General features: G+C 37.1%; 2 protein-coding genes across 2 annotated transcripts; one reads left to right on the forward strand and one right to left on the reverse strand.

The window, feature by feature from the left end:
* Nucleotides 1-7,645: 7,645 nt before the first annotated feature.
* On the forward strand, nucleotides 7,646-9,285 carry LOC120111384 (F-box protein At1g67340-like). The gene is made up of 3 exons (XM_039128419.1): nucleotides 7,646-7,923; nucleotides 8,046-8,208; nucleotides 8,321-9,285. Exons 1-3 carry the CDS (start codon nucleotides 7,661-7,663, stop codon nucleotides 9,005-9,007), a joined length of 1,113 nt encoding a protein of 370 aa, XP_038984347.1. The 5' UTR covers nucleotides 7,646-7,660; the 3' UTR covers nucleotides 9,008-9,285.
* Nucleotides 9,286-17,687: 8,402 nt separating this feature from the next.
* LOC120111385 (uncharacterized protein YciO-like) lies at nucleotides 17,688-25,032 on the reverse strand. Its single transcript, XM_039128420.1, has 9 exons — nucleotides 24,735-25,032; nucleotides 24,482-24,600; nucleotides 23,662-23,715; nucleotides 23,497-23,518; nucleotides 23,180-23,302; nucleotides 22,917-23,080; nucleotides 22,702-22,771; nucleotides 21,435-21,533; nucleotides 17,688-17,956 (listed from the first exon to the last, which is right to left on the reverse strand). Exons 1-9 carry the CDS (start codon nucleotides 24,948-24,950, stop codon nucleotides 17,876-17,878), a joined length of 948 nt encoding a protein of 315 aa, XP_038984348.1. The 5' UTR covers nucleotides 24,951-25,032; the 3' UTR covers nucleotides 17,688-17,875.
* Nucleotides 25,033-26,106: the final 1,074 nt, after the last annotated feature.

Genomic DNA, 26,106 nt, shown 5'->3' on the forward strand with positions numbered 1-26,106 from the left:
GATTGGCTTATCATACTATTGTCGAGGACTTTAGGAAATCTTATCCTAACTTATTGATGAAGCATCTAAATGTAACTAAAGTAGACTGTACAACTGTAGGGAAGTTAACATGAAACTAACAGTTCCAATAAGATAGGATTAGATCGCAAAAGTGTTCACTAGTATGCTATCAAACATTGGAAAGTAAAGGACTATATGAAAAAAGCCCTAGTTCTAACCCAAAAGGAGCACTCATAAAATTTAAAAATATTGCAAAGGTGAGTAATGGGATTAGGAGGACGAGGTGTATGGGGCTGGAAGTGCTACAAGTGGGATGAGGTTTTGGCGTATAGCTTTGGAAGATTAGATGACAAGAGATGGGTGTAGTTATTGTTTTGTAAATGCACCAAAGCCATCCTATCATCTTGGGAAGAAGAGGGAAGCAAAATCAGAACGAGATCCTTGACAAATAAACAAATAGAATATTGAGAAGAGGCTTATTTCCGGCTTGTCCTTTGTCCATTATGATATAGCTACATAACTTATCTACAAGGTGAAGTGGGGAGCTAGCACGCTTCCCATCCTCCAAGAGAAGGCTCCAATGGCCTCATTTTCTTTTATATGAGAGACTTTGTCAATCAAGTTAGGTAGGCTAACTTCAACTTTAACCTTGATATGGCACTTAACAAAAAGGTAACCGTTAGTGGCACCATTAATTTCTTCCAGTTATTTGATTTCTTCGAGGGGTTCTTCCATGTATACTTACCGTTGCTCATGAAAATTTGCTTGAATTTGCTCTCTAATGTCATCCCTTTGACAATGGCATACTGTTTTTTTTTTTTGTGAAAAAGAGCATTTTAAGACTAAGGCTACAGCAAAAGCTCCATGAACAGATTTTGCCCACTATTTTAACATCATTCAACACCTATGAAGATAAAAAATAATAAGAGGTTATTCTGAAAAATATTAATATATTACCTTGGTTTGGAAGCTAACATAATTTTTAAAATAATGCATCACAACATTACATGATAACATACTAAATATTTTGGATTTTAATATTGTACTACAGATAGGTTTATATGTGACATGCAAACTTATTATATGATTTTGGCATGATCATAATTATATTCATGATGATGCGTATAACATCCATTACCTACGTGACATCACATAAGTTGAAAAAGGTAATACAGATGGCCTAATGTTGTTTTGGTATCATTGTTTGAAGTTGTGATTAAGATAATTAAGAAGACTTGACATGACTTAAGAAACAATCCTTTTTTTTGCTCCATACTTTGGAAAGCAAATTAAACGCTGAGCTATGAAAAGCTATCAAACATTAAAGCAAGCCAAAAGTAAATAAACCCTATATAACACTATTTTTTTGACATGTAAATTACTGCCACTGGCTAGGGAGAGTGAAAGTCTCTACCAGCTCAAATGCCATGTTAATGTAGACACTTCCTTATCAAACGTGCATCTCAATGCAAAACGCCACAACATCTGTTTTTACAAAAGCTTGTCCATTTTTATTTCACTATTGGCCAATTACATCGAAAATTTATAAAGGCTCATCCATTTTTATTTCACTAGCTAGACAATGAGCTACCCTAGTATTGTTGAATGAAGTCATAGCTTGTTATATATAGCATCAGAGTACATCCTTTAAGACTGACCATGGATCAATCATAGTGTTTATAATTGGATTTGATTATATTTCGATCTTCAACTTGTTGTTGCGAGAATTTAAACGAGAAAAAAATCCATGCCAATATGTGTTTGATTTTAGATTGATTAAGTGCTGAAGAAATATTGAGTATTTATATGAAACTACAAAATCTAAATAGAATTTTTCAGCGCCTTTTTTTTCTTAATGTAATTCTGGATTGTTAAAACACATATACTTTCCTACCCCACTAATCGATAACATCGAGTTTGGCAGCTGCAAATGTTTTTTTTATATGTTATTTAGTCTAAAGAAAATTTTCGAAATCTAAACATTGGGTTCTATTCTCATCATGGACGTCACGTCTCTAACACAGCCTTTTGGTTTATTTTACAACATGACACCATGCCGGCGCCTCCCATCCGCGCTCTCCATGACGCCTCCTCACAAGTTTTTTATTCTTGCCCCACCCAAACATCTTATTAATAGTGTAATCAATCCTAAGCCACAAGTTAAAGAAAAAAAAGAAAAAACCGATCTATTGATGCATCCCCCCACAATTAGGAGTAGGTCTTGTGGATCAAGTCTGGTCTAAACTAATTTATCTTTTTTCAAGGTCTATCCTCACTTCTAATGACCTTCGACCAAAGATTACGTTGCTTTGAAGTTCTTATATACATGATTGATGGCATCTAAAATCTTTCTTTTACCGAACCTCATTCACGCTACTTTGGAGGCCTGCAACATAGCATTAGAGAATCAAAATTCACAATGCTTTCTTGATTTGATTGATAAATAACTCATTTGCTTCATTTCGTAGACTTGATCTTAAAGAGGCAGCAAATCATGTTCATATAAAAACTCAATTTGTACTAGACAAGGATTATCAACACCACTTAATTTAGGGTTATTCTGACTATTATAGGGTAGGAAACATTAGGTCACATTGATGAGAACAAATGAACTCAAATTTGGATTAACAAATTTTGGTCGTTCATTACTTATAAAGCTTATTAAGTAGATTATTCTTGTAGTATGATTATAAGCAAAAGATGCTTAGTTAGATGATGATCATGCATGGAGCAATTCTCAAATAAACCATCAAGATCGGCAAAATAAATTGGAAAACATTGCTTGGTTCTCAAAAAGAAATACACCAACTCTGAGGTGCGTCGATCAATGTACATCCAATACTAAAATGAAATAAACTGGCATAATTGTTTAAAAATACACTGTCAATATTGTATAACTGCCAAAATTCAGCCTCTAGCCATGCACACTGTGCAAAACAGAGAAGAAAATGAAACAGTTCTCTCTAGTGTTATGAAAGTATACTCTAGTATACCATTTATAAATGAAGGCACTGAAAATATTGAAGTGTCCAGGACTCAAAAGGATTGTGAGATAGGTGATCCCCGAGTTACAGTTTCTGACAAAAGCATGAGCAGGATTTTCCTTTTTCTTTCTGAATCATTGGTTAGAGAAGATCTAATTAACCACAACTTACTATGTGCTTTGGATGTCTCCAATGCATGGACTAGTCTGTGAACCCTAGGAAATCTAGTAACATTGTGAACATCATAACCAACATTATCTACATATAAGGTATGATGCAACAAAAGGTTTAGAGCTAACTGGCTTTTAAAAACAAGTTATTGTCGGCACATTCAAATTGCATATCCATTCAACTGGACAACAAAAAATACCTCTACTAAAGTAAATTTCTAGATAGGATTAGGATAATGTGGATGATAAGGGGAAAAAACTGATGAGCACTGATGCACGCAAATGTGGAGGATGCTATTAACTTCAAGAAAATGATTTTAAGATAAGACCTTTTTCTTATTATTATTGTTGTGGTTCAAATTTAGCCCGAGAGTGACCACGCCGGTGGAGTCGAGGGAGCCGCTGGCGGTTGGAAGGGGGAGATGGGAGCCACTTCCTGTGCGTCGGCTGCGGACCTGCACAAAGCCTCACCAGTGTTCCTGGTGAGGGCCCTCCGACGATCAAGTTAAAGTGGGTAAATTTGGTCCAGCCAAAAGTCCCTTAGAAGTTACCTGACCGAGCTATTTATAGTCTCGATGGAGTGGCCTAGGTAGCACAGGCACTGTCAGCCCTCATTATGAGGAGGCGTGGCTCTGAGCCGGATGGCGCGCAGCTTAGGCTGGCTGGTGGTGTGCAGTACTGCCCATTCTTGAGAACGGTAAGGTGTTGACAGTCACGGCAGGGTATGGTCAGAGTAGTCAAGGTGCCGTCTGACTGCTGAAGGCCGATTATGAAGACGTGACACGATAGTGTTGTGAAGTACGGCCACGTAGGTTGGCGTAGGCCCGCACATGGGTGCGGTCGTTGGCGAGGCCGAGCTTGTTAAATAGTCGCGTCATGCATTTGACGAGGTTGGCTTGGCGGGTGCTGGGAGTAGCTCGACTTTCCGGATTCCGAAGCGTGCTTGGTGGAGCGCCCCGAGCTCAAGGGTCGGGGCGTACTGCTGGGGTAGGCACCCCGAGCTTGGTCGGAGTGGGTCGACGAATATCTGGAGGTACCTCCAGCTTGATCGGGGGAGTCGGCGAATATCTGAAGTTGATGGAGCTTTTGGCGAAGCCCCGAAGTCGAGCTGACTCTGGGCCGAAGTGAAGATTCAGCTGATGGTCGTTGACGTTTACTGAGCCGAAACTTGGCGGCCTTTTAGTTGTTGGCTGGACGATCCATTTTTCTCCCTATCAATTATGATTTTGAGAACAACAATTTTACAGCTACACTTCGCTAGCATGATAACCAATTACCTTCGTATCTACATTATACGGGGGAAAAAAGTAAAAGCTGGTATTATAAAGCTCACGACATCATTCAATAAAGACAATAAGTTAACAAAATACACCAATTTGTGAAATTTAGTAGAATGCAAAATATTGCATGAATTATGTTTTACAAATTATTTTATTGATTATAATATGTGATATCATATTTCTGTATAAATGTACACATTGCATGTACATCCATTGCTTCCCCTCTCTTAATTGTTTCAATTTTTAATGAGTATTACCTAGAATCTAACTTATGAAAGCCACCCGTTGGAACTTTTAACATTTCCTTAAACTTACATATACATGTGAGTTAGACTGAGTTGCTTATGAGAGTATTTGGCTCCAAATGTTTCTAAATCAAAAGCAATGAAGAACTTGTTAAAATAAGAATCAGCATAATTGATATGATGCATGACATTCAAATTTATTAGAAATTAAAAATCATGCAATATTTTCAGATTTTTGTATCCCTATATTGTATGAAAACAAAATTGACTAGTTCGATAATATGATATCCATTTCAATTTGATTAATAGTTTAGAAGCATCTAAAATAGCCTACATTTGATCTATATATTTTCAAAAATTTAGATCAAGATCGGCAGTTTAGAATTGCAAATTATATAGTTTATACTAATTTATTTCTCACTAGAAATATTGTTATCCGTTGCTTTTTATTGGTTTAATACATAAGCAAGAGACGTCCAAAATAAAAAAAAAATACTTCTGAAATTTTTTATATACAAATTTTGAAATATTATTTAGTGCTGAATCTTTCTTAGACTTGTGATTTACTTGAAGGACATATTCTTGAAAAAATTGAAGACATTATGAATAATAAATAGGAAAAGGAAAAAAAAAAGATCCTCCTCTTCAATCAGTATAGCTTAGGTCACATTATTAAGATTCTAGAATGAATTATTCAATGTAGAGTCCTTTGATTTCTCAGCACAAAATTCCGGTGGGAAACTGAACCAAGCATTTGAATAAGGGGAGCATGAAAACAAACGGCTGCTACCGGCGACAATTTCTAGATGGTTGTTGTGTGGACGGCATTCTTTTTATCACCTGAGATGGTCATTTTCTTTCAGCATTCAAAGCTGACTTGCACCTTTTTGTCATTCTCTGAAGATTATTAAAGTTTAAATGTATAAAAAAACTTACCTTAACTTGCATAATCACTGCAAAATCCAAACTTTTATGATGTGATGTCTACTAATTGTATATTATAATCCTGGTGGCCAAAAATGAGCTGTGTCATGCTCATAAAAGAAAACTCATCTTAAATAAAAAATCTTATCTCTCTATAAACCCTAATCCTTCTCATTTAGTCTTTAGGGAAAGTTAAAAACAAGGGGAATGCATCTCCAAAATATGAATCATAATTGTCACTTTCCTGATATTAATTATTGCTCCGAACCAATCAATTAGGTTTGTTAGGAACAAAACGTAGGGCGATCAAGCTGGAAAATGAGCTTGTAAGTGAAAATAATGCAATATAAACCTAAACTAAGCATGGGTGTGCTTGTCAATATACTATGAACTACAGTGTATTTGTAACCTAAGTAATATGGCTATATAGCTTTAGATTTTGCATCGCTAGAGTAAATGGGTTAACAAGTTAATGAGAGGAAATACTATTTTTGTTCTATTTTTTGTGAAGAATCTTAATATCTAGTAAATAGAAAGTAAATATTATATATGTCCTCGTAGACGTAAATTATCCCATTGATCACTTCTAAAATAAAAAAAGTATAACTCTTATATATTAGATTATGAACCTTGTCTCAAAAAGAGAAAGAAAAAAAAAAGGTTATGAGCCTAAAGAAACAAGTTAGTGCTTTTCTGTTCAATTTTTTCATGATAAGCCTATAATTTGAAATTTCAGGTATCTAACCTATTTTCCTAAGCTTTTTTTGCGAGGTTTATTTATCCGGTTAACATGTTTTATCACTTTTGGCATATAACACTATACTACTGCATATTTTGTTCATTGAAAATTTACAAAAAAAAAAAGAGAGGTATTGTATCCATTCTTCCAAAGATAATTCCCAAGCTTAATCTGAATCCCAGCTTTCTTTATAGAATTTATGAAGTATCTATCTTCTTGCCGCCTCGCACTTATAATCTATTATGGAGAGAAACTAGTTGTTTGTAGCTAGATATAAACATCTATACAAGCTCATATTTTCAACTTTTATAAAAGGTATTATCAGACTCCCAAATGCATTTTGAGTCCACATATCTTTATATTACATTCTATTATACGGTTCTCATTTCCATTACAGAAGACTGATTGCATCAGTTCACCGATGGCATAATGAGGCTTTAGAGTAGGATACAACATGATCTTATAAGTATACATCTTACCCTGGCGAAAAATGCAACACTTACACTTCCCAACTGCAAAAGCTATTAGAAAAGAAAAAAAAAATCATGACAGAATGCAGAAACTTGATGCAAATTTTTCTGGAGGTAAAAAAAGAAGGACCATATTTGACAATACTAGAATGTATCTCACGTAGGTTAACGTATCTTTAAAAAAAAAATGCTCATCCTATATTGCAAGCCTTTCAATATAAGCCTTAGATTCGATCCCAGCCATCGAATCCATATCTGAGCCGATGTATCGACGAGCCCCTGGTTTAAAAAACTTTTGACCGTTGGCATTGGGTTGCACCGAGACCGCATGTCCCCAGCCTGAGTTCGTTAGGGCAGCTTCTTCGCCCCTCTGACCCTAACTGCCGTCTAAAATAACGGAATCCCGTCCCTCAAATTGCCTTGAGATAACGTCCGTTACGTGCTACACCACTCAACGGTCGCTCTGATCCCGTCAAGGGAAACGATACCCTCACGGCGGAGACGGGAACTAGTTCGTTAATGCACCGTTTCATCGGAAGTTGAAAAGGGGAAACGGGAACATGCAGATTTTAAGCGGGAAACCATTTCATCGTGGGGAAAGGGAGCCGGTTCGGTCAACGGGATCCGACCGGGGGTGAGATCGTAAATTCGAGCAGTAGCACCGGGTAAAATGGCAAAATGGGCAGCCAAGTCTCCCTGTGTGTCTCCCTATAAATGGCGTTCGGCTGCCTCTTATCGTCTCTTGGCCCCTTGAGCTCTCTCCCCTCTTCTTCTTCTTCTTCTTCTGCGCCAACGGCGGGCGGGTGAGAGAGAGAGAGAGATAGAGAGGGAGAGGGGGGAAGAGAGCGATGGAAACGAGGAGCGGGTCGCGATACCCGAAGCTCCAATCGGAGGTTAATGGAGGGGAGGGGGATAGGAAGCGGCGGAGAGGCCAAGTCAAGGAATATTTATCCGGGAAGCGGCGGCGAGAAGCGTCGCCGGCGGAGGAGGGAAGTGGTGATGAAGAGCCCAACTTTTTAAATCAATTGCCGGACGATATTGTCGTCTGTATCCTCTGCAAGCTCAGCTCCTCCGCCGCTTGTCCTTCTGACCTAATCAACGTTCTCTTAATGTAATATTCCTTCTTTTGGTCATCTTTTTGCTGTGTATTTTGATGTAATCGGTTCGGTTTCGTGGTTTTTGCTTCGCATTTGGGGTAAAAATCTGATCTTTTTGTGGTTTTCTGGGTGATAGCTGCAAAAGATTGAACGGATTAGGTTTGCATCCCCTGGTTCTCTCGAGGGCGGCGGCGAAATCACTCGCTGTCCGGGCGAAAAACTGGTCAGAATCCGCTCACCGGTTCTTAAAACAGTGCGCCGATGCCGGAAATCTTGAAGCATGCTTTATTCTCGGCATGGTAGGTTGAGGTTCCCCTGCGCATCTCTCAACCTCTTAATCTCGGGTGCTTTTTTTCTGGGAATCGAGGGGACTCGAGGTTTGATTTTGTTTTTGGTTTGGAAATGGGGCAGATCCGATTCTACTGCCTCCAGAACAGGGGGAGCGGGGCGGCGCTGATGGCGCGGGCGGCGATGGGGTCGCACGCGGCGGCGCTCTACTCGCTGGCGGTGATCCAGTTCAACGGCAGCGGGGGTTCAAAGAACGGCAGAGACCTCCGGGCCGGCGTCGCGCTGTGCGCCCGCGCGGCCTTCCTCGGCCACGTCGACGCCCTCCGCGAGCTCGGCCACTGCCTCCAGGACGGCTACGGCGTCCGCCGTAACGTCGCCGAAGGCCGCCGCTTCCTCGTTCAGGCCAACGCCCGCGAGCTCGCCGCCGTCCTCTCCTCCTCATCCTGGCCACCGGCGGCGGTGCCGACAGGGTGCTGCCCCCTTCTGAGCGACTTCGGGTGGAGCGTGCCGGCGACGGAGCCGCACCCGGCGAACCGGTTCCTGGTGGAGTGGTTCGGGGCTCGGGGCGGTGTGGCGGGGGACGAGCTGAGGCTGTGTTCGCACGGGGGGTGTGGGCGTCCGGAGACGCGGCGGCACGAGTTCCGGCGGTGCTCGGTGTGCGGGACGGTGAACTACTGCTCCCGTGCGTGCCAAGCTCTGGACTGGAAGCTCGCCCACAAGGTCGACTGCGCCCCCATGGAACAATGGCTCCTCGACGGCGCCGCCGCTCCGGCGGCGGCGGTGGGTGGTGGTGACGCTGCGATGGAGTGAGGGAGGAAAGGTTTCGTGAGGTCGGAATCAGAGTCGTCAATATTCCCCCTTTTTCGTTGTACAGCAGGGAAAATTAGGAGTAGGTCTCCTCTATATTTATTTATTTAGATTCCCATTTTAGGTGGAGACATGGTGCCTCTTTTGAGGTAAAAGCTTTTCGGCTCTTCCTAGTTCTAATTTAATTTATGGAAAAATTGAATCTGTTTTGGTCACCGGTGGATTTAGTGTGGATGGTTCTGAAGGCATCTAATGAAGTTCCTTCCATTTTCTTGAAAAAATATTTAAATTTCGCTTGAGATATTGGATGAAGCTACAGGTGCAAATTTCCTACTTGGAGCAATTTTTAGTATGCAGATTAAACCCGAAATATTGGTCAGATGCTGCTCGCAAGAATGCTTTTCCTATCTCCTTTAACTCTCGGTCATTTTTATTTTGTGCCTCTCAATTTAAAATATTTTAATCTAATCTCTGAAGTTAGTTAAGTGGCTCAATATAATTTTACCATTCATTCTGAGTCTTTAGAATTGTAGACGAATAGGTGTGGGAGCAAGGGCTTGTATGAGGCTCGAGACTATTTTAGATGGAGAGGAGGGATGAAAATAGTGGTAGTTTAGAGAAGAAGAGGTGTTGGAGAAGGATGAGGTAGGAGAGATAGACCTCGAGCATGGCTTGGGAACATATTAGATAGCGAAGAGGAATGAGGATAGCGATGGGGATTAGAAAGGACAAAAAGGATGCATTGGAAGAAGAGCAGATAGTGGAGTGGATGGGGTTTGGATGACATTTAGTTAGATATTAAGGAGGAATGGAGAGGAGTGATGAGGATGATGATGGAGTTTAGAGAGGTTCAATAATAATTTTTTTATTGCACATTAATCAATTAATTTTAATGATGGCCAAACAAAAATTCCTATCATTAGTATTGATGCCATTAATATCCGTATCTACTTAGTGAATGTAGAACTAAACCTTCGCAGAAAAATTCTCATAAGTAATATCAATATTAGTAATGCCGGCACCATGCAATGTGCAAGATGATTTTTTCTCCTTTTTTTTTTCTATTCTCGAAATGCTATATAACAAGTTATAATAAATAGAATGCTTCAATTGCTAAATTTTTGTTGCATATTAACTAATTAACTTTAATGATAGCCGAGCAAAAACTTTCATCAAATATCTAAAGTGATATAATAATATCAGTTTAGATAAGAATAATCCTTACATGTTGTAGCGAGATAACATTCTCAAGGATAAATTACACTTATATCAATTATACAAGTATCAACGATACTTAGTATTGATAATAGTAAGATCTCCATTGTAAATTGCTTATAATCACTTATCATTAAAGGAATAGATAATATAATACTTACTTATAATAGATATCTATTAATCAGTGATTTAAGGGCCTAACTTACTCTTGTATCAGTTGTAAGAGCCCTACTTATTATCAAAATAAAGAGCTATGAAAGGATATTATTTATTCTATCGTCCACAAGAAAAGTGGAGAGCTCGGCTCAGTAATTTTTTATTTTACGTTACTAAATATATTTAGTAAATCCCATTCATATTTTTTTCTTTCATAGAATGTTTCTTTCATATACATATGACTATGACAATTTATAAATCTCTAAATCCATAGAATATTTTCAATAGATCACTAAAAAGTTGTTGATCTTCATATGGATATGGATTATTTTGATTCAAGTGCTCTTTTCTGAGTGGAGTGTATGCCTTAAAAATTGGTTGTAAGCTAACTTGTGTACAATATCAAAAAACATATAAATCACAAAACATAACACAATACGGAAGTCTATTCAATTCACATACTCAAAAATTATTAGAATACCAACCCTGCGGAGTATGGCTTTTTTTTAACTATTTTTGAAATATAATATAATAATATAGCAAATTATAATAAATAGAAAGCTTCAATAGTTTAATTTATGTTGCATATTAAGCAAACTATACAATTTCTTTTAGAAAAAATTGAACATTGAAAAAATATTTAATTTAAAAATGATGCAAATCAAAATAATGGTTGTTATAGACATCAAAACTAGCTATTATAAAACTAAATAATATGTTATAAGAGATCCATTTATCAAAAATAAGAAATTATCAAGAGAGAAGGAATTAAGATTTATAAATTTATTAAAATAAAAAAATAATGAATGTGAATAGTTCATATCAAGAGTAACGAGTTTGATGAACGAGTCTCATTATTTTAGATATATTTATAATAGACTATCCAAAATAAGAACTGTATTAATGACATTATTAATATAGTCCAAAATAAAGAATTGCATTAAATAAAGACTTTGCTTATTATTCAAAATAAATAAATATATATATTAATAATATTATTAATATGGGTGTGCATATGAATTGAATAGAGAGCTCAACTTATATATAATAGATTACGTAGGTACCGATTCAACCTTTTATCAATTTTAAATATGCTATTTACTTTGGTTTGGAAATCTTTATTGCAATAAACTTGATGTATTAAAGCCCGTCACCTAAACAGCGTTTTCCTCTCACATATATTTTGATTCATGGGGAACAACATCCTGGACCATCTTAAAAGGTGATGCTACTCTCTTGCTTTAAGCTCATAGTATTTAACAATTTTTCCGGCACTTACAGAGGGGCATATCAAGCTCATTCATTATACTTTAATTCTATTTAGACTTACTCCCCTTGTAGCTAGAAAACCCATCTTTACAAGAGAAACCCTTTGGTCATGCAACTTGGAAGAAAAATACCTAATAAAAACGAAGTAACAAAGTCCATATAAAAAGAGTTTGCAACTTTTCCTCTTTTTATTTTCATGTAACTTTCCTCAAAGGAAGTGGACTCCCCTAAATTACTTTGGGGTTAAGTTGATGGCTGGAGAGCAGGCAGATTACTCAGTAAACAAAGTCATATGATAATTCTTATGTGTAGCAAACACTTCCATAGCTCTCAAGTCATATAATAATACTTCTCAGTAGTAATACTTCCATGATTCCATGTTTTCATGAGATAACAAAAAGGATAGGAGACAGTAGGTAGTGGGGAGAGTATCAGGAATCCAAGGCTCCAATGGAACAAAATCTATTATATCCACAATCTACCCATCTTTTTTTTTTTTTGTAGTAGTAGGTGGTAAAAAATAAGAACACAAATTTTTTAAAAAAGTGAAAAGATGGGATTTGGTTTCCAGCTATCAAAAGCTAACCCACCTTCCTTCTCCCTTCCTCTCCTCCTTGTCTTCTTGAGCTGTTCTCCACCCAGCAAGTGGAGGTGTGATGCTTTTAAGCAGCGGACGCAGAGACTAACGGTGAACTCACCGTACGGTGACGGGATGTGCGGTTGAAAGATGGCGTCCCCAAGATTCGATCCCACCCACTTCCAACGGACCGTCCTTAGTCTCTAACCAGCCTCTTAATTTGTTGATTTTTTTGGATGGTCGGTGACATGACTCCACATGTGTCATGGAAATTCAAATTCATTGGCATGGTCTGAACTAGTGTGGTTAAAGGTCCAAGTAGGGTAGCTAGACCTAAATGTAAACTGATATTTGGCTTGATTTGGACTTTGGATCGACGGCGACACGGCTAAACTCGAACTGTTGGGTTACTTGGATGTAGATCTTCAACAAGTTATTGTCGTTTAGATATGTAGGTCAGGCATGGATTCTGAATTGAGATGCAAACCCTAACTAGCTTGACTAGTTTAGTGTGCATCTTATAAAATTTGATTCGGGGCGTCCAAAAATCAAGCGCACGGTTGTTTTTAATTTGACTTTTGGATTTGAAGTAAGTTTAGGTTGAATATGAGTTTGCGTGTAATTGTCCCTAGCAGCCTTGTATCCGATCGACACACAAAAGTTCACCTAAGAAGTTAAGATCCAATTTTATGAGATCTATTTCCGCACAAATAGAGCATAACTAAGGTATGTCAATGTAACTCCTTCAAGATTAAAACATTAAAATACTACTTAAGAAAACAACGAGATCTTAACCCTATTTGCTGTGGCAGGAAATGGGATTAATAAACCCTTGTTGTTCTGCCTAGTAACATTTCAATATTTTAATCTTAAGGTAATGGAGAAATAAATTTCCGCCGCATTAGGGTACCTAATTAAGCAGCAACCAACCAAATAAAGCTGATTTGACTCGTAAAAATTAGTTCAAAAATCTGGCCTCGGCTTGAAAAACTTACGCCTGAAGCTGTTGTGTCCCACCTCCAGCCTTCCACGAGTCAAAAAACTGGACCTCAAATGAGGAAGCCACATGAATTATCTTAGGAAGCAACTTCTTGTGTTGATAATTCGATAATGACAACTCCTATCAGGGCATAGCTTTCCATATTGCTTTTGTGCGAAAAAGGGCATGGATGCAGGGCATAACCGTGCCCTAGTGACGTCAAAGCATCTCTCCAAAGAGAGATCAGAAATATTAAGCCATAGCATCTGTTGGTAAAAGAATTCGAATTATAACAATTCAGGCCTCATCCAAAAAAAAAAACTAGTCGAAGATATTATTTAAATTTTTTGGCCCTGTATAAGTACCCAGAGAGCAGAAATATTAAGCCATAGCATCTACTGGTAAAAGAATTCGAATTATAATAATTCAGGGTCTCATTCAAAAAAGTTAGCCGGAAGATATTATTTAAGTTTTTTAGCCCTGTATAAGTATCCAGGATCTACCTATTACATGCCCGATGTGAGATTAAATACACGCTTGCACAGTTCTTTACATACTCCCCCAATTGAAGCTCCAGTATCATCGTCGAGCTAAGGATCAAAATCTATTCAAATCCAATTACGGATACCATAATCAGCTCATAACAGTTCCAATGGATTCATGTTGCAGCGTCCCTTAGTCCCCATAGGCTATATACCAGGTCTGCTCTGATAGTATTTATAACAACTCAAGATCTTATCCAAAAAGACTAATCAGAATGTATTATTTGAGTTTTTTTGTCCTATATAAGCATCCAAAATCCATTTAGTATATAACCAGATCTGACCTGTGACGACACTGGTCCTTACATAAGTACTCTCTATAGTTTCTAGGTCGTATAAAAATTCACCATTCCAGTGAGGAAGACTATCCCATCACACGAACAACATATAATTCAACTAAACTAGCAAGAACGATACCCCATAACCTACATCCAAACCTTCATTTCTCCATCCAACATCATCTATACACAACCAAACCCAACATGTAGAATCTATTCTATTACTAACCCGAAGCTCCAAAGTGCGACTTCATCAACGCATCATGGAGTCCATTTCCAATTGCACTTCGCATGCTTTCCCTCTGTTTTCTTTTTCTCCATTAAAATGCAAAACCTCTGTCTCTCTTGAAACCATAGTCATGACTCCTGGTCATTCAATATAATCTTTAGCTTCAAGCACATTAAGTAAAGCAATCTACGCACTCTCGCAACCTTTCAATCTAGTTATGTTATCATGAAATAAGCTTCCTTTTTATCCCCTTTTCTTTCTGGATATGGTGCTTTATATAGAGATACACAAGTAAACATCCTAATAATAGATTTATGTTCATCAAATTTATACATGAACAAAATGGTTTGATTGAAAAGAAAATTTTAATCTCAAATGTATATTAGATAGCCACCATCTTTGGCCATTAGCCAGCTTATTCCTGCTGAGCGAGCCACATGCGACCATGGTAAATTTGTCAAAATTTGGAAAAGAATTCATATAACCTAGAATTAGAAAGAAAAGTAAATGTGAGAAAATATAGGTTTTCTATAATATTTGTAAATTTATTCAATTAAAAAAGAGTATTGGAAGGGCAAGAATAACAAATGATAGTAAAAATATTAGCACTAACAACAACACATCGTATCATTAATTTATGATGTATTTTTTTTTTTAATTCGCCATAGCTTCTAAATGGATCATAAAATTCCTATACAAGTAGGGATTAAATAATTTTGATTGATTCATTTTGGAGAATAATTTGGCCAAGAGTAAAAATAAAAATAATTCAAGAATTTTCGATAATTCATTTTGTGTTAACATCTTAATTACTTTTTCATCTTTATTTAAAAAAATTATTTAAATGATTTATTACATGTAATATCCAGAAAAGGTTAGCTACCATTCTATAAAGAACAGGCGTCTATACTTTCACCCCAGCTTAACACATTAGGATTATCAAATGATGTGTTACTCAATCATAATACTATGTTAATGATGAAGAAAGATATGAGCATGCCCCAAAAAAAGCCTAGGAATATGTCAGAAGATTCTCCAAAAGCCAAAGACTGCTAGTGTTTTCCATAAGAATAAGAATGGGGACAGGTGAGTGTGGGATTAAAACTTGAAAAAGTGACCCAAATACACAATAAAGGGGTCAAGAACTTGGGTACTACCAACTGTGAGACTTTAACAACCAAGTCATGTGACCTCAACCATTAGAATCCAGGCCCTGTCCCACAACATAACAACCATCCCAGTGGTCAAGTGCCTGTAAGTAGGTGAGTCCAAAGAAACTGCCACCCCTAACCCAAAGGGCAAGTAAAGCTTCAGGCCACCATCCTCTGGGTACCCCCATAACCATGGGCCACCATAGCCTCTGGCCATCTATTCTAAGGGAAATGGTGGTTGAACTTTGGGATACCAAGTACTGTCCCTTCTTGGCAATCCATGTGAAACAAATATCTCAGGTACAGAAGCGGTTGATTTGGTCTCCATAACCCAACTTTTAGCTCCTGGGGGACCAGCTTAAGAGCTTCGGATGCCCAATGAGGACACCTTCCTTCCCATCTCAGCTTTGGAATATAAAGAACCAAGTCAGGGAGCTGGGAACAAACAGCCCATGTTGCCCACCTACAGGCCTTGATTGGCATCTGAACTCCTTTTTATGATGATGACCACATGGTTTTAACACCATCATTAGCCCTTCTTTTGACAGACCATGGTGCTCTCAGTGGGCCAGATCAATGCTGCTATCACAAGGAGAACTAGTATGATTAGTTTTGAGGGTTAAGATGGGGTGTGGGACCATTGTAATCCTCATCTTGGTTCCAAAGCATACACATGGATCCATGTAGGGACACCGTCCCACCGTGTATCGCCGCAAATTGGATTGCTGGATTGTGATCTAACAGTGGATATTGATCTCAGGCACATGATGATAGACACTTGGAGAGATAGAAAGGCTAAATGAACCTTTGTAGTCCGAAGATGTCACACACTGGGAAACTGGAATAATTTGAAAACATTTTGAGAGATGACAAGGAGAAACAACCACTTATCATTTATTCTTCCAAGTTTCCCTTCGGGATGGAGCAAACATCAAATCAGTGGAAACAAAGAACTCAACGACAGTGGTGCAGAGTGCAGACACTACAAGAAAAAGCTTATATTTTTCAATGAAATATACAAAAATATGCTGAAAAAAAATGATAGAACATTTAATGTCCATATATCAATTATTCAAAATGTTCTTTTTTTAAGGAAAAATTTATTCAATTATTCAAAATGTACAGGAAACGATAATGTTGCACAAAATTAACATTCCAACGTCACAGAGAACTTTATAAATCAGATTCGTTTTTCCTCTAAATTTAAAAAAAAAAAAATCATGCTAGCCAACTTTCTCTACACCAACTGAGACGGCGAGCCATGATCGGAATTGGGCAGATTGTGAGACCGACTTGAGCGATGCATAAAATGCAGGGCTGACATTACAGAAATTCAAAATGTAGGAGGATAATTGCAATTTCAAGAAAAATGCAGGAGAGGAGAGGAAAGAGTATTCTTTTTAGCCTAGAATTTTTAATAAGAGACTCCACATTTTCCTGCTTCCAAATACTTCGAGCAATCTCATCCTCCATTAGTGCAGCCAAATCTAATACTGGATAACAAATCTTGACATTTTGAACTTTGAAGTTGACTTAATGATTACAAAGCTGTTTTTAGGTTGGCTTGTGTCCTCTCTCAGGGTAAATTTTTTCACGTCCTTGCCAACCATCTCGTTCCAGCATTTTCAACACAGATCTAAACCCCTCCTTTTATTGGCCCTTTTTTGTTGCACATGATACTGCTATCTTAATTACCTCCCCCATCAGTTTATACTGTGTTGATGCCAACTCCACTGCTTTTTCTAATGTTATCATTTCAGACATTTGCTCCTCTAGCAATTCTACACATCCAACTCCATGCATGTTGTCCTTCAACACTATGATGGTTTATCAAAACTAACCTAATCTATCAGAAACAGTGACAACTACTTCTGCTAATAGATTTCTTCTGACAATATTTATAACTAATATGCAACATGGCTGCATTTTCAAAAATGCGTGACAAGTTATATTCTCAAAATATGTGTGACATGTTTCTAATTCCTAACCTACATGACAGCCTTCCCAAGTCCTTTGATAAACCATCTTTCTTTGCAGCACCTGAATCTTCTCACGATTAAAAAAGCTACAAACACTAGTAAACATACTGGTCCCCAAGCATCTTAGTTTTTGAGGCATGCCAATGTAAGGCACAAATGGGTTTATGTAACTTAACATAGAGTTGATGTAAATCTGATGAACACAAACTCATCGTACTACTAGAATCCATGCATGTATTAACCTCATAAAAAATCAATGAATCTAAACCATAAAATAAAACCAAAATAAGCAAGGAAAAGCAAAGCAATGAATACTAGGATGCCACAACGTATCTGTTCATTCAAATTAGCAATATGTCGTATCATGAATATAACATAGGTTAGAACAACATGTGGAAACTCATAACTATCATGCGCTTTCGTTTCAAATCAGAGACTATACAGTCAACTCCAAGAGCAAAGATTGGTTGTTGTATTTGGTTAGTTGGAGATATTCTCAAGCTGCTTGAAGAAAAGGCAACTCCTCTTGTGCAGCAGAGTCTTCACCTTCCACCACCATCCAGTCTAGCCTTGGTCCCTGAACAGTAAATTCAAATTCAAAAAATCTGCACTTGCAGGAGGACATGAGGTATAACTTCCACCGGACCAGTTGTGGCATTCGAAACATGGTTGGAGAAAATAGTTGTTGATTTAATGGAAAAATAACAAGTAACCGACATTATAGAAAAGTATTGAAATGAGAAAATAATGGAGTTTGTCGACCACAGCAACCTGAATCACCTGAACTCAATCAAAACATCCTTCATGAATAATAAATATATATCCCTCCATCTGATCGTCACCTAAGCTAGTAACGAGCACCCTGCCCTACTCTAAGCCATTCTTTTCAAGAAAAGGCAGGACTTTCCAGTGGCAGTCACTAGGATACAAAATATCCAGCTGCCACGTTAATAAATATCACTCATGGTTAAAAGAAGAGAATTTATAATCTCATACCCTTCTCCAAGTCACTGAACTATAAACCAGCATTAATGCAGTTTATATCAGTAAATGCTTTCTTTAATCTTCAGCTCGGACATTTGTGTCACCTACAGAAACTGTCCATTTATTGGTAAAACCAAGATCAGAATTTGTTTCATATCCCAGACACTATTTAAATGCTTGATATCAGCCCCCCCATTCCCTGAGAGAGTGTTATTCATGATGCTCTCTACGTTCTTATTGAGGTATTCCATTTAAATGCACCAAATTTGGTAGCTAACACCACAGTAAGAGAATAATTAAACAAGCTTTTTCAGGTAAGTTCCATCTATCAAACAAACTATCTTGCGTTCCATATGTCCCTTTATGAAAGCAAGAATGTAAAAAGAAAAAGGGGAAAAAACCCAAGAAACAAGCACCTAAGGAAGTTAGTGGACAATTTACAGACAACACAAAGTAGAAGAGATGGACTGCATTAACAACATCCACAAGTCAAAGGTTCAAAATAGGTGATAAATGGCAAGAATGGAAACGGTACCTGATGTTGGAGCAAAAGCAATACCTACATAAGCACAAATGGTTAAGAGAGAATATATGCATGCCATTTGATGGCTTTGGATCAGAGAAATATGAATGTCCTTTGATGGCTTTTAGATCAGAAATGCCCACCTCAGGTTCTTCACAGTCTCATCAAGTACTTCCTAGACTGCATAAATGATGCTAAAATGAAACTCCACAGACACATGCATGCATGCACATGCACGTGCATGCACACACAAGCACATACACATGCATGCACCCACAAATCACACACCCACCCCACACAAAGACACGCACAAGCACATGCACACACAAACCAATGCGCCAAATGCATACTAATGCACCACAAACATGCATAAACCCATGCATGCATGCATGCACATGCTGATGCACACATGCACCCATGCATTGCATACATGCACAAGTGCGTGCAGAGGCAGACACAGAGACATGCTGCCGGAAGAGGCAATTCAAGATTAACAGATTCTGCCTTGTTGAACAGGGGACCCGAACAACAGGGGTTGTTCAGACTGGATCAGCTACAGAGGCCACTCTGAACCTTGGAATTTAACAGGAGAACATTAAGCTTGCTCAAGCAAGATCAGAGTGTAAGTTGAGAATCATATTGATTGAATGTAACTGGCAAGCATATTGATCAAATGTAACTGGCAACAACGGGCTGAATGAAACCTGGCATGTCTCCACACAATGCTCCTAATCATGTGGCAGTGTGAAGCATGACAAACACGAGATCAATAGTCTAATGACTTACAATAATGTGCATATACCAGAACATGAGGGAAAAAGAAACCAAATGTTGGTCCAAGAAAGCAATTCATGATATCACCTTTCGTCAGAGAATTTTCTTCCTTATAGTTATGATTCAAGACTATTATATTTTATTTTAAATGATGGCAGAAATATTAGTCCAAAATCAACCAGTGAAACCTTTGTCCCATCAAAAGCAGGTTAGTTATGAAGAAAAACTTGAGTGGAGAGAAGCCACTAATGTATTGCTTAGATCTCCAATCAAGTGTAACCTAAAGTTAACAATTGCTTAATTAGTATTCACATATTTGGGTAAGGAGATTTAGGAAGAAGATTGTAATGAATGCATCTACTCCTGCCAAATAATGATTTTTTTTGGTATTAGTTTTATCCTAATATAATGAAACTATATTATTGGATGGAAAATATTGCTCTAGATTGGGTATTTCATGGACAACTATTGTCATTTTGAGTCCACGATTATTGAAATCAAAAATCATAGTTATAGTTGATTTGGATCAAATTGATCGATAATTTTTAGATTGGAATTACTAGATCATCAATTTTTTATTTTTTAAATCTGAGTCTCTTTTATTTACATAAAAGACTCCACATGTCAGCTAGTTGGCACCTTCAATTTATTATAGTTATAGAACTGTTTGACATTCATATAAGTCAAGGTTTACTGTAGCAATCATTATAAAGGTTTTGTGGGCCTCCCTTAGGTACACATATCAATATTGAAAATTTAAATAACAGTTGTTGTGTGACCATTATCTTATTGCAAGAACCATTATATAAAAAGAATAATAATTAGTATTATTCAATATTTTTATGATTCAACTAAACATAATAATAATGATTCAAGCAAATAACACCATTTTTTTCGCTATTGACTATTATTTCCCATTATAATGATGTAACTATAAAACTTGATGATTTCCAAATACTGTTATTCCATGCTGGTATGTGTCCACAGTTTTAAATTATCAAATTTTTCTTTTTCTTTTTCTTTTTGAATATCTGATGTTCTTTTGTTGAGATGTATATTATGCAGACATTTATATATATTGACTACTTGACAAAGGTATGAAACAAATATCTTTTTATTCTTCTTATTCTTTTTTTGATAGCTTGAAGATAGCCATAAGCAATGGAACCATATCATGGTTATTTATACAATGAATATAACAAAGTTATATTATAAGTTATTATAATTAGTATAAAATTCATAAAGATTTTATATCAATATCAAATTGATTGGAATAATTTTTTTACCATACTTCCTACAGTGTGCACATGCAATGCAAGTGCCTAAAAAGCTAGTATATATTAAAAGACACCACATAGAAGATAAGATGAGAGCATAGATTAAAGAGAGAGGAACAATGAATAAACTACAAAGAAAATGCAAGAATAATAGTTTATAGATGATATCAAAATAAACCCATGGCATCCATAGACAGTGAATGTGTGTATGCTTTACGTTTATCGAATGCTAATTGGCAAGCTACTGGCTTTTGAATATGTTGCAGTATCCATGTTTTGGCAAAAAAAAGTTTAACAAACACTGAACAAAAAGATGCTAAGAGAGTAAGGGCTCTATTGAAAGTTCAAAGTATATAACACAAATTGCTGGATAGTGCATTATCTGTCCGATCAGAGAAAGCATATATCTTGTTTAGAAAAGAAAAGGGTAATCAACCACAAGCTAGAATGCAGGCCAAAAAAAGGAGTGATAGATGCACTGTAGATGTACATAATACCTTTCCTTGCCGAATGACTTTTGGACAAGCTCCAGTCATATCAACTACCGTCGATGGATCAGCCACTCTCACACCACCATCAACAACAAAATCAAGACCCTATAACAAATCAAATGAAGTTAAATATATATAGACTCCAAAGTCAGTTGCTAATAAGGAATAAGTAATTAATTAAAACTTGGAAATGCATACATAATCCAGGTGGGCTTTCATATGAATCTTATAGAATATGAGAATGTAATATTCAAATGCCTTAATGTGTCTGAAAGTTGGAAACCCAATATTTATCATCTCTCAAAAGCTTGGCATGATTAGCACTTAAGTTTCAATGTTATAGGCTTAATAGCACAGAGGTGCAGGCAATAATTGATTTAAATAAAGAAAAAAAAATTGCAGCAAAAGATTTCACATTATAACTTTGGCGGATATATTGAATCTGCTTTAGTTTGGAACAGCCACCTAATCAGTCAGTCACCAATAAATTAATTTCAAGCCTAAATCATCTGATTAAGCTCTGGTTATTCACAATCAATTCAAGCTTGATCAAGTCTAAAATCAAGCTAAACACACATCATCTGCGAGCAGAACCTTTCAATTGTGGATTATATTTTTTCTATGAAGCTTCTGCACTTATAGAGTATGAGTAATCTAAAATAGTATTTATATCCCCCTTCTGTCTAACTGTAACATTCTAGGTAGCACAGACCAGTTCCTTTCGATCCAAAATGAAAAATGTTATTGTTATCAATATCTAGGTCAATCATTTTTAGAACTTCAAATTAGTTAATAATGCAGACACCTATCCAAAATAATAGCTTTAGCCCGTCAACCAAGCCATGTATGAATAAAATTTTCAGAACACTATTTTAGACTTCTCATTCAAAGGAAAGGAGCCATTTAAAAAACTGGATGGTGCAAAATGGCAACCATTGGAAAATGTTTTACAGCAACCAGCATATAAACCATTGTATTTTGCTAACATCCTGACAGCTATTTGGTAATTCAGGTTCAAGAACTGGAAATCCTTCTCCATAACATCTTACTATATTTATCCTTTAAGTTAGCTTGCTCATCAACCATCTCCAACAAGGATTAAATCCTCCACTGAGCTGTTTCCTACTAGAACTTTGATCCAGATATTTACAGAAAAGCAACTCTCTCTCTCTATATATATATAAACGAAACACAGAACAAGTGACAAGAAAAAACCTAAAACACACTATTCATGTAACTATAACATCACTTATAGGAAAGTGATAGCTCATACCTCTGGCTCATAGGTATCTGCAATGATAACGGGATCCACCATCCACTGATCTTTTTCAGGCCACTTTACACTTAAGAATGAAATGCACATTATCAGTATGCAAGTAGCAGGGACACTAGATACACAAACTAGACAAATTCAGCATTAATTTTGTAAGCAAAAACATCTTGAAGGATTTAGAATATATTCTGGCTATTTTAATAGTTTCAACTAACCTTGTAGAAACCAAAGGTGCATCCAAGTTTTGCAATATGGTTTGACAGATAGAATCATCTGGAATACGAACACCAACATGCCTCCTTGATGCATATTTAGCTGCCATCCCAGGCTTTATGCATTGTTTTGGCAGCTGCTTGCTTGCAGGTAGAATAAAGGTATACTGTTTAAGTAAAAAAGTTCTCATCAATGTCCATGCTGTGTATTTGGAAATTGGAAGGTCCATAGTTATGTTCACCAAATAAAAACAATCCATCCTTACTGGTCCAGGCAAACAATGCTTTACAGCTCGAAAGATATTTGGTTGACCGTGAGCATTACCCCGTGGGAAACCCATCGTGTAAGTATCTATATCTTGAAATGAGCGGCATAAAATACTGAGGGGCTGCATAAAAATGTCTTAATCAATCAGTAAGTGTAACAAAATAGATAAATCGTACCACCTTATAATAGTCCTTATCATCAACATAAAGACAAAAATTATATATTAATATCCTGTTTGTGACGAGTTTACTCTCATAATACTCTCCTATGTGCTAAAGCCTAAAATACTAAAGCTACAGCAGTAATTTCTCTTGCCTTTGAGTCCTCTTCTTTAATTCTGCAGATAGAAAACCATAAAAGATTTGTTAACGAAACTTGCTTAACATATTAGTAGAAGAGTCACCAAGAACAAATACACAACAGTGAACATACCGAAAGATAAAGGTTCAAATAGTCAATGTAAGAAAAGAAAGCTGATACCTGCGAAGGCGTTCAATGGAGGAATGACTTTTCAGATCACAAACCACAGCATACCTACAGTCAAAACATACATCTGGTTAATATTCAAGGCTTTGATATGATAATTGGCTGCATCAACATACGGCGGGTGTGAACTGCTGTTGTACCAAAAAAAAAAAAGAGGCTTTGATATGATTTTGTTAAGTCAAGTGGAAATCCAGTCCCAGCCAAGCATGGTGTAAGTAAATGACAAGAAAAACATAAGTATGAGAAGCTTCAGGACATCGAGAAAATTTGCTCATCTATATCAGTAACCAGTATTTTATGAATTCGTTTGAATGCTTTCTTAGAAGTCAATTTGAGTTTTCATGGATCATGACTAGTAAAAATATCATGGTACTTCCTTTCCATGAACTAATTTGTGCCATAGATTCCTGCAAGGATATGGAGTTTTACATTCCCTTGGGGCGTATGATTGTTTCGGTTTAAAAGCATTGCACAATCCTCTTATGAAAAACATGGTCATATAATGAAACTGTGGTTCTACACCCTTGCACCACTACTTGAATTTTAGAACATGACGCTAATTTGATAGCCTCTGTATAGACAAGAGAGCAAACATAGAGCAGGAATCTAACAAAAGTATCATATCCACACCTCCAAGTAAAGTTCTTCCTTCAGTCCATGCACTCATTTCTTAATACCACAAATATTTGTCTCCACTGATGCTTCATATATTTTCTTTTATAAAAAGAAAATCTAAGAATTATGAATCAATACTCAGTCCAAACTGGTAAAAATAATAGAAGAAAGATGAGGAGCGTTTGGAGTGAGAGCATACACGGTATCGGTGGGGATCACACCGACGCCTCCTTCTTTGATGAGCTTGATAATGGGTTCCAGCTTCCAACCATCGGATCCCGAAGGGTCCATCTCCACGTATACCATCCTCTCCCCATCCTTTTGAATTTGTTTATTTATCACCCAAAAAAGATAGAAACCGTAAGGAAGTCCATAAAATTAAAAGGATTAAAACCACTAAACTGGAACTAAAATTCAGAGAGAGAAAGCGAGAGAGTGTGTGTATGTGTGACCTTGAAGAAGCGCGGAGCGGAGTATTTCAAGCGTTTGGGGTTTCGCTTCAAAGCGAGAGCGCGGACGGGGAGGTGCTGCCGGAGCGGAGGCGGCGAGGGCAGCGGCGTAGGGAGGCGGAGGCTCGAGACGGAGCGGCGGAAGGAGAGGGATGGGGCGCCGGCGGCGGTGGGCGCCGCCGATGTGGCGCAACCGCCTGCGATCGCGTCGGACAACATAAAATAAACTCCAGAGCCAGCTGGATAACAAAGCGCGGGTGTCGCTTCGGGATGTTGAGTCTGCTCCCGATTCGCGAACCACCTCGACTCAACTCGAATATATTTTAAAATTATATATATATATATATAATGAATTATTGAAATTGTATTTTATTAATATACTTTTATTTTTTGATTAACCAAATATTAATTTAGACTTGACTTAAGACTTGAAATTAACAATTGAATTTGCTTAAGCTTGAACTCAATTCGATTTAATCTCGAGTTGATTTCAGCTTGACGTAGGGTTTATCGAGCTAATTAAGTAGATTTGTGTCCAACTCAATTTGAAATTAAGCTTAAAATAATACTAAACAAATTAAACATGATTTGGGAATTAAAATTTGAAATTAATTTCGAACCAAGTTTGACTATGTCTAAGTTAGTCCATCCCATAAAAATTGCAGACTAAATCAATCATTCCATGAGGAGATGTCTTGATTAAGGCTAAATGGACACTCCAATTGGTGATACCTGTCAAGTTTCCAAAGAATATTTATTTGATAACCTAAGCAATATTTTCAAAGATTTATGGGGAAAAAACTATTAAGCACCCTTTATGTTTTCAAGAAAGAATCATTTGCCCTATTTTGTTTGCTTGGCTACTTCATATTTAACTATCCCTAGTAACACACTAATACCTACTCAGAATGTACACCAATCTCTTGTACGACGTGGCAAGAAAAAAACCTTGATGTCAAAACAAGATCCTTCTAACATTACTCCTCTAAAAAAATAACTATTCCTTGAGAAACCAATCCTCTTTGCACATAAATTACCATTCCATTTAAGTGGCCACGTTTCTTGCTCTCTTTTTTTTTTTTTAATTATTCTATCCTTTATATCATTAGAAAAAGAATCGGGGTTTCCATCTCCAAGTTAAAACTCCAAATTCGTGTTCTTAAAAGAGTCCCTCAAGATAAATCACCCACTACCAGCCACCACTAATCAATGCTTGGTGGGAATATTAGATTCATCCCATGTTTGTACAGTGTTCAATCACTTGTAATGTAAAGCTCACCTAATGAAGGCAAATTCAAGCCTTAGTCTCTAATATAAGTAGAAGTTACCAACAAGGTAACCCAGCATTTTCATATTTATATCACATTAAAAAGAG

Source organism: Phoenix dactylifera, chromosome 7 (assembly GCF_009389715.1).
Source record: "Phoenix dactylifera cultivar Barhee BC4 chromosome 7, palm_55x_up_171113_PBpolish2nd_filt_p, whole genome shotgun sequence".
Taxonomy (NCBI): Eukaryota; Viridiplantae; Streptophyta; class Magnoliopsida; order Arecales; family Arecaceae; genus Phoenix; species Phoenix dactylifera.

Coding starts and splice junctions, on each gene's coding strand:
- LOC120111384 (XM_039128419.1), top strand. CDS start 7,661: ATGGAAACGAGGAGCGGGTCGCGATACCCGAAGCTCCAATCGGAGGTT. Junction 7,924..8,045: donor CTAATCAACGTTCTCTTAAT/GTAATATTCCTT, acceptor TCTGGGTGATAG/CTGCAAAAGATTGAACGGAT. Junction 8,209..8,320: donor CATGCTTTATTCTCGGCATG/GTAGGTTGAGGT, acceptor GAAATGGGGCAG/ATCCGATTCTACTGCCTCCA.
- LOC120111385 (XM_039128420.1), bottom strand. CDS start 24,950: ATGTTGTCCGACGCGATCGCAGGCGGTTGCGCCACATCGGCGGCGCCC. Junction 23,303..23,496: donor TTAAAGAAGAGGACTCAAAG/GCAAGAGAAATT, acceptor ATTTTTATGCAG/CCCCTCAGTATTTTATGCCG. Junction 22,772..22,916: donor GCACCTTTGGTTTCTACAAG/GTTAGTTGAAAC, acceptor TTCATTCTTAAG/TGTAAAGTGGCCTGAAAAAG.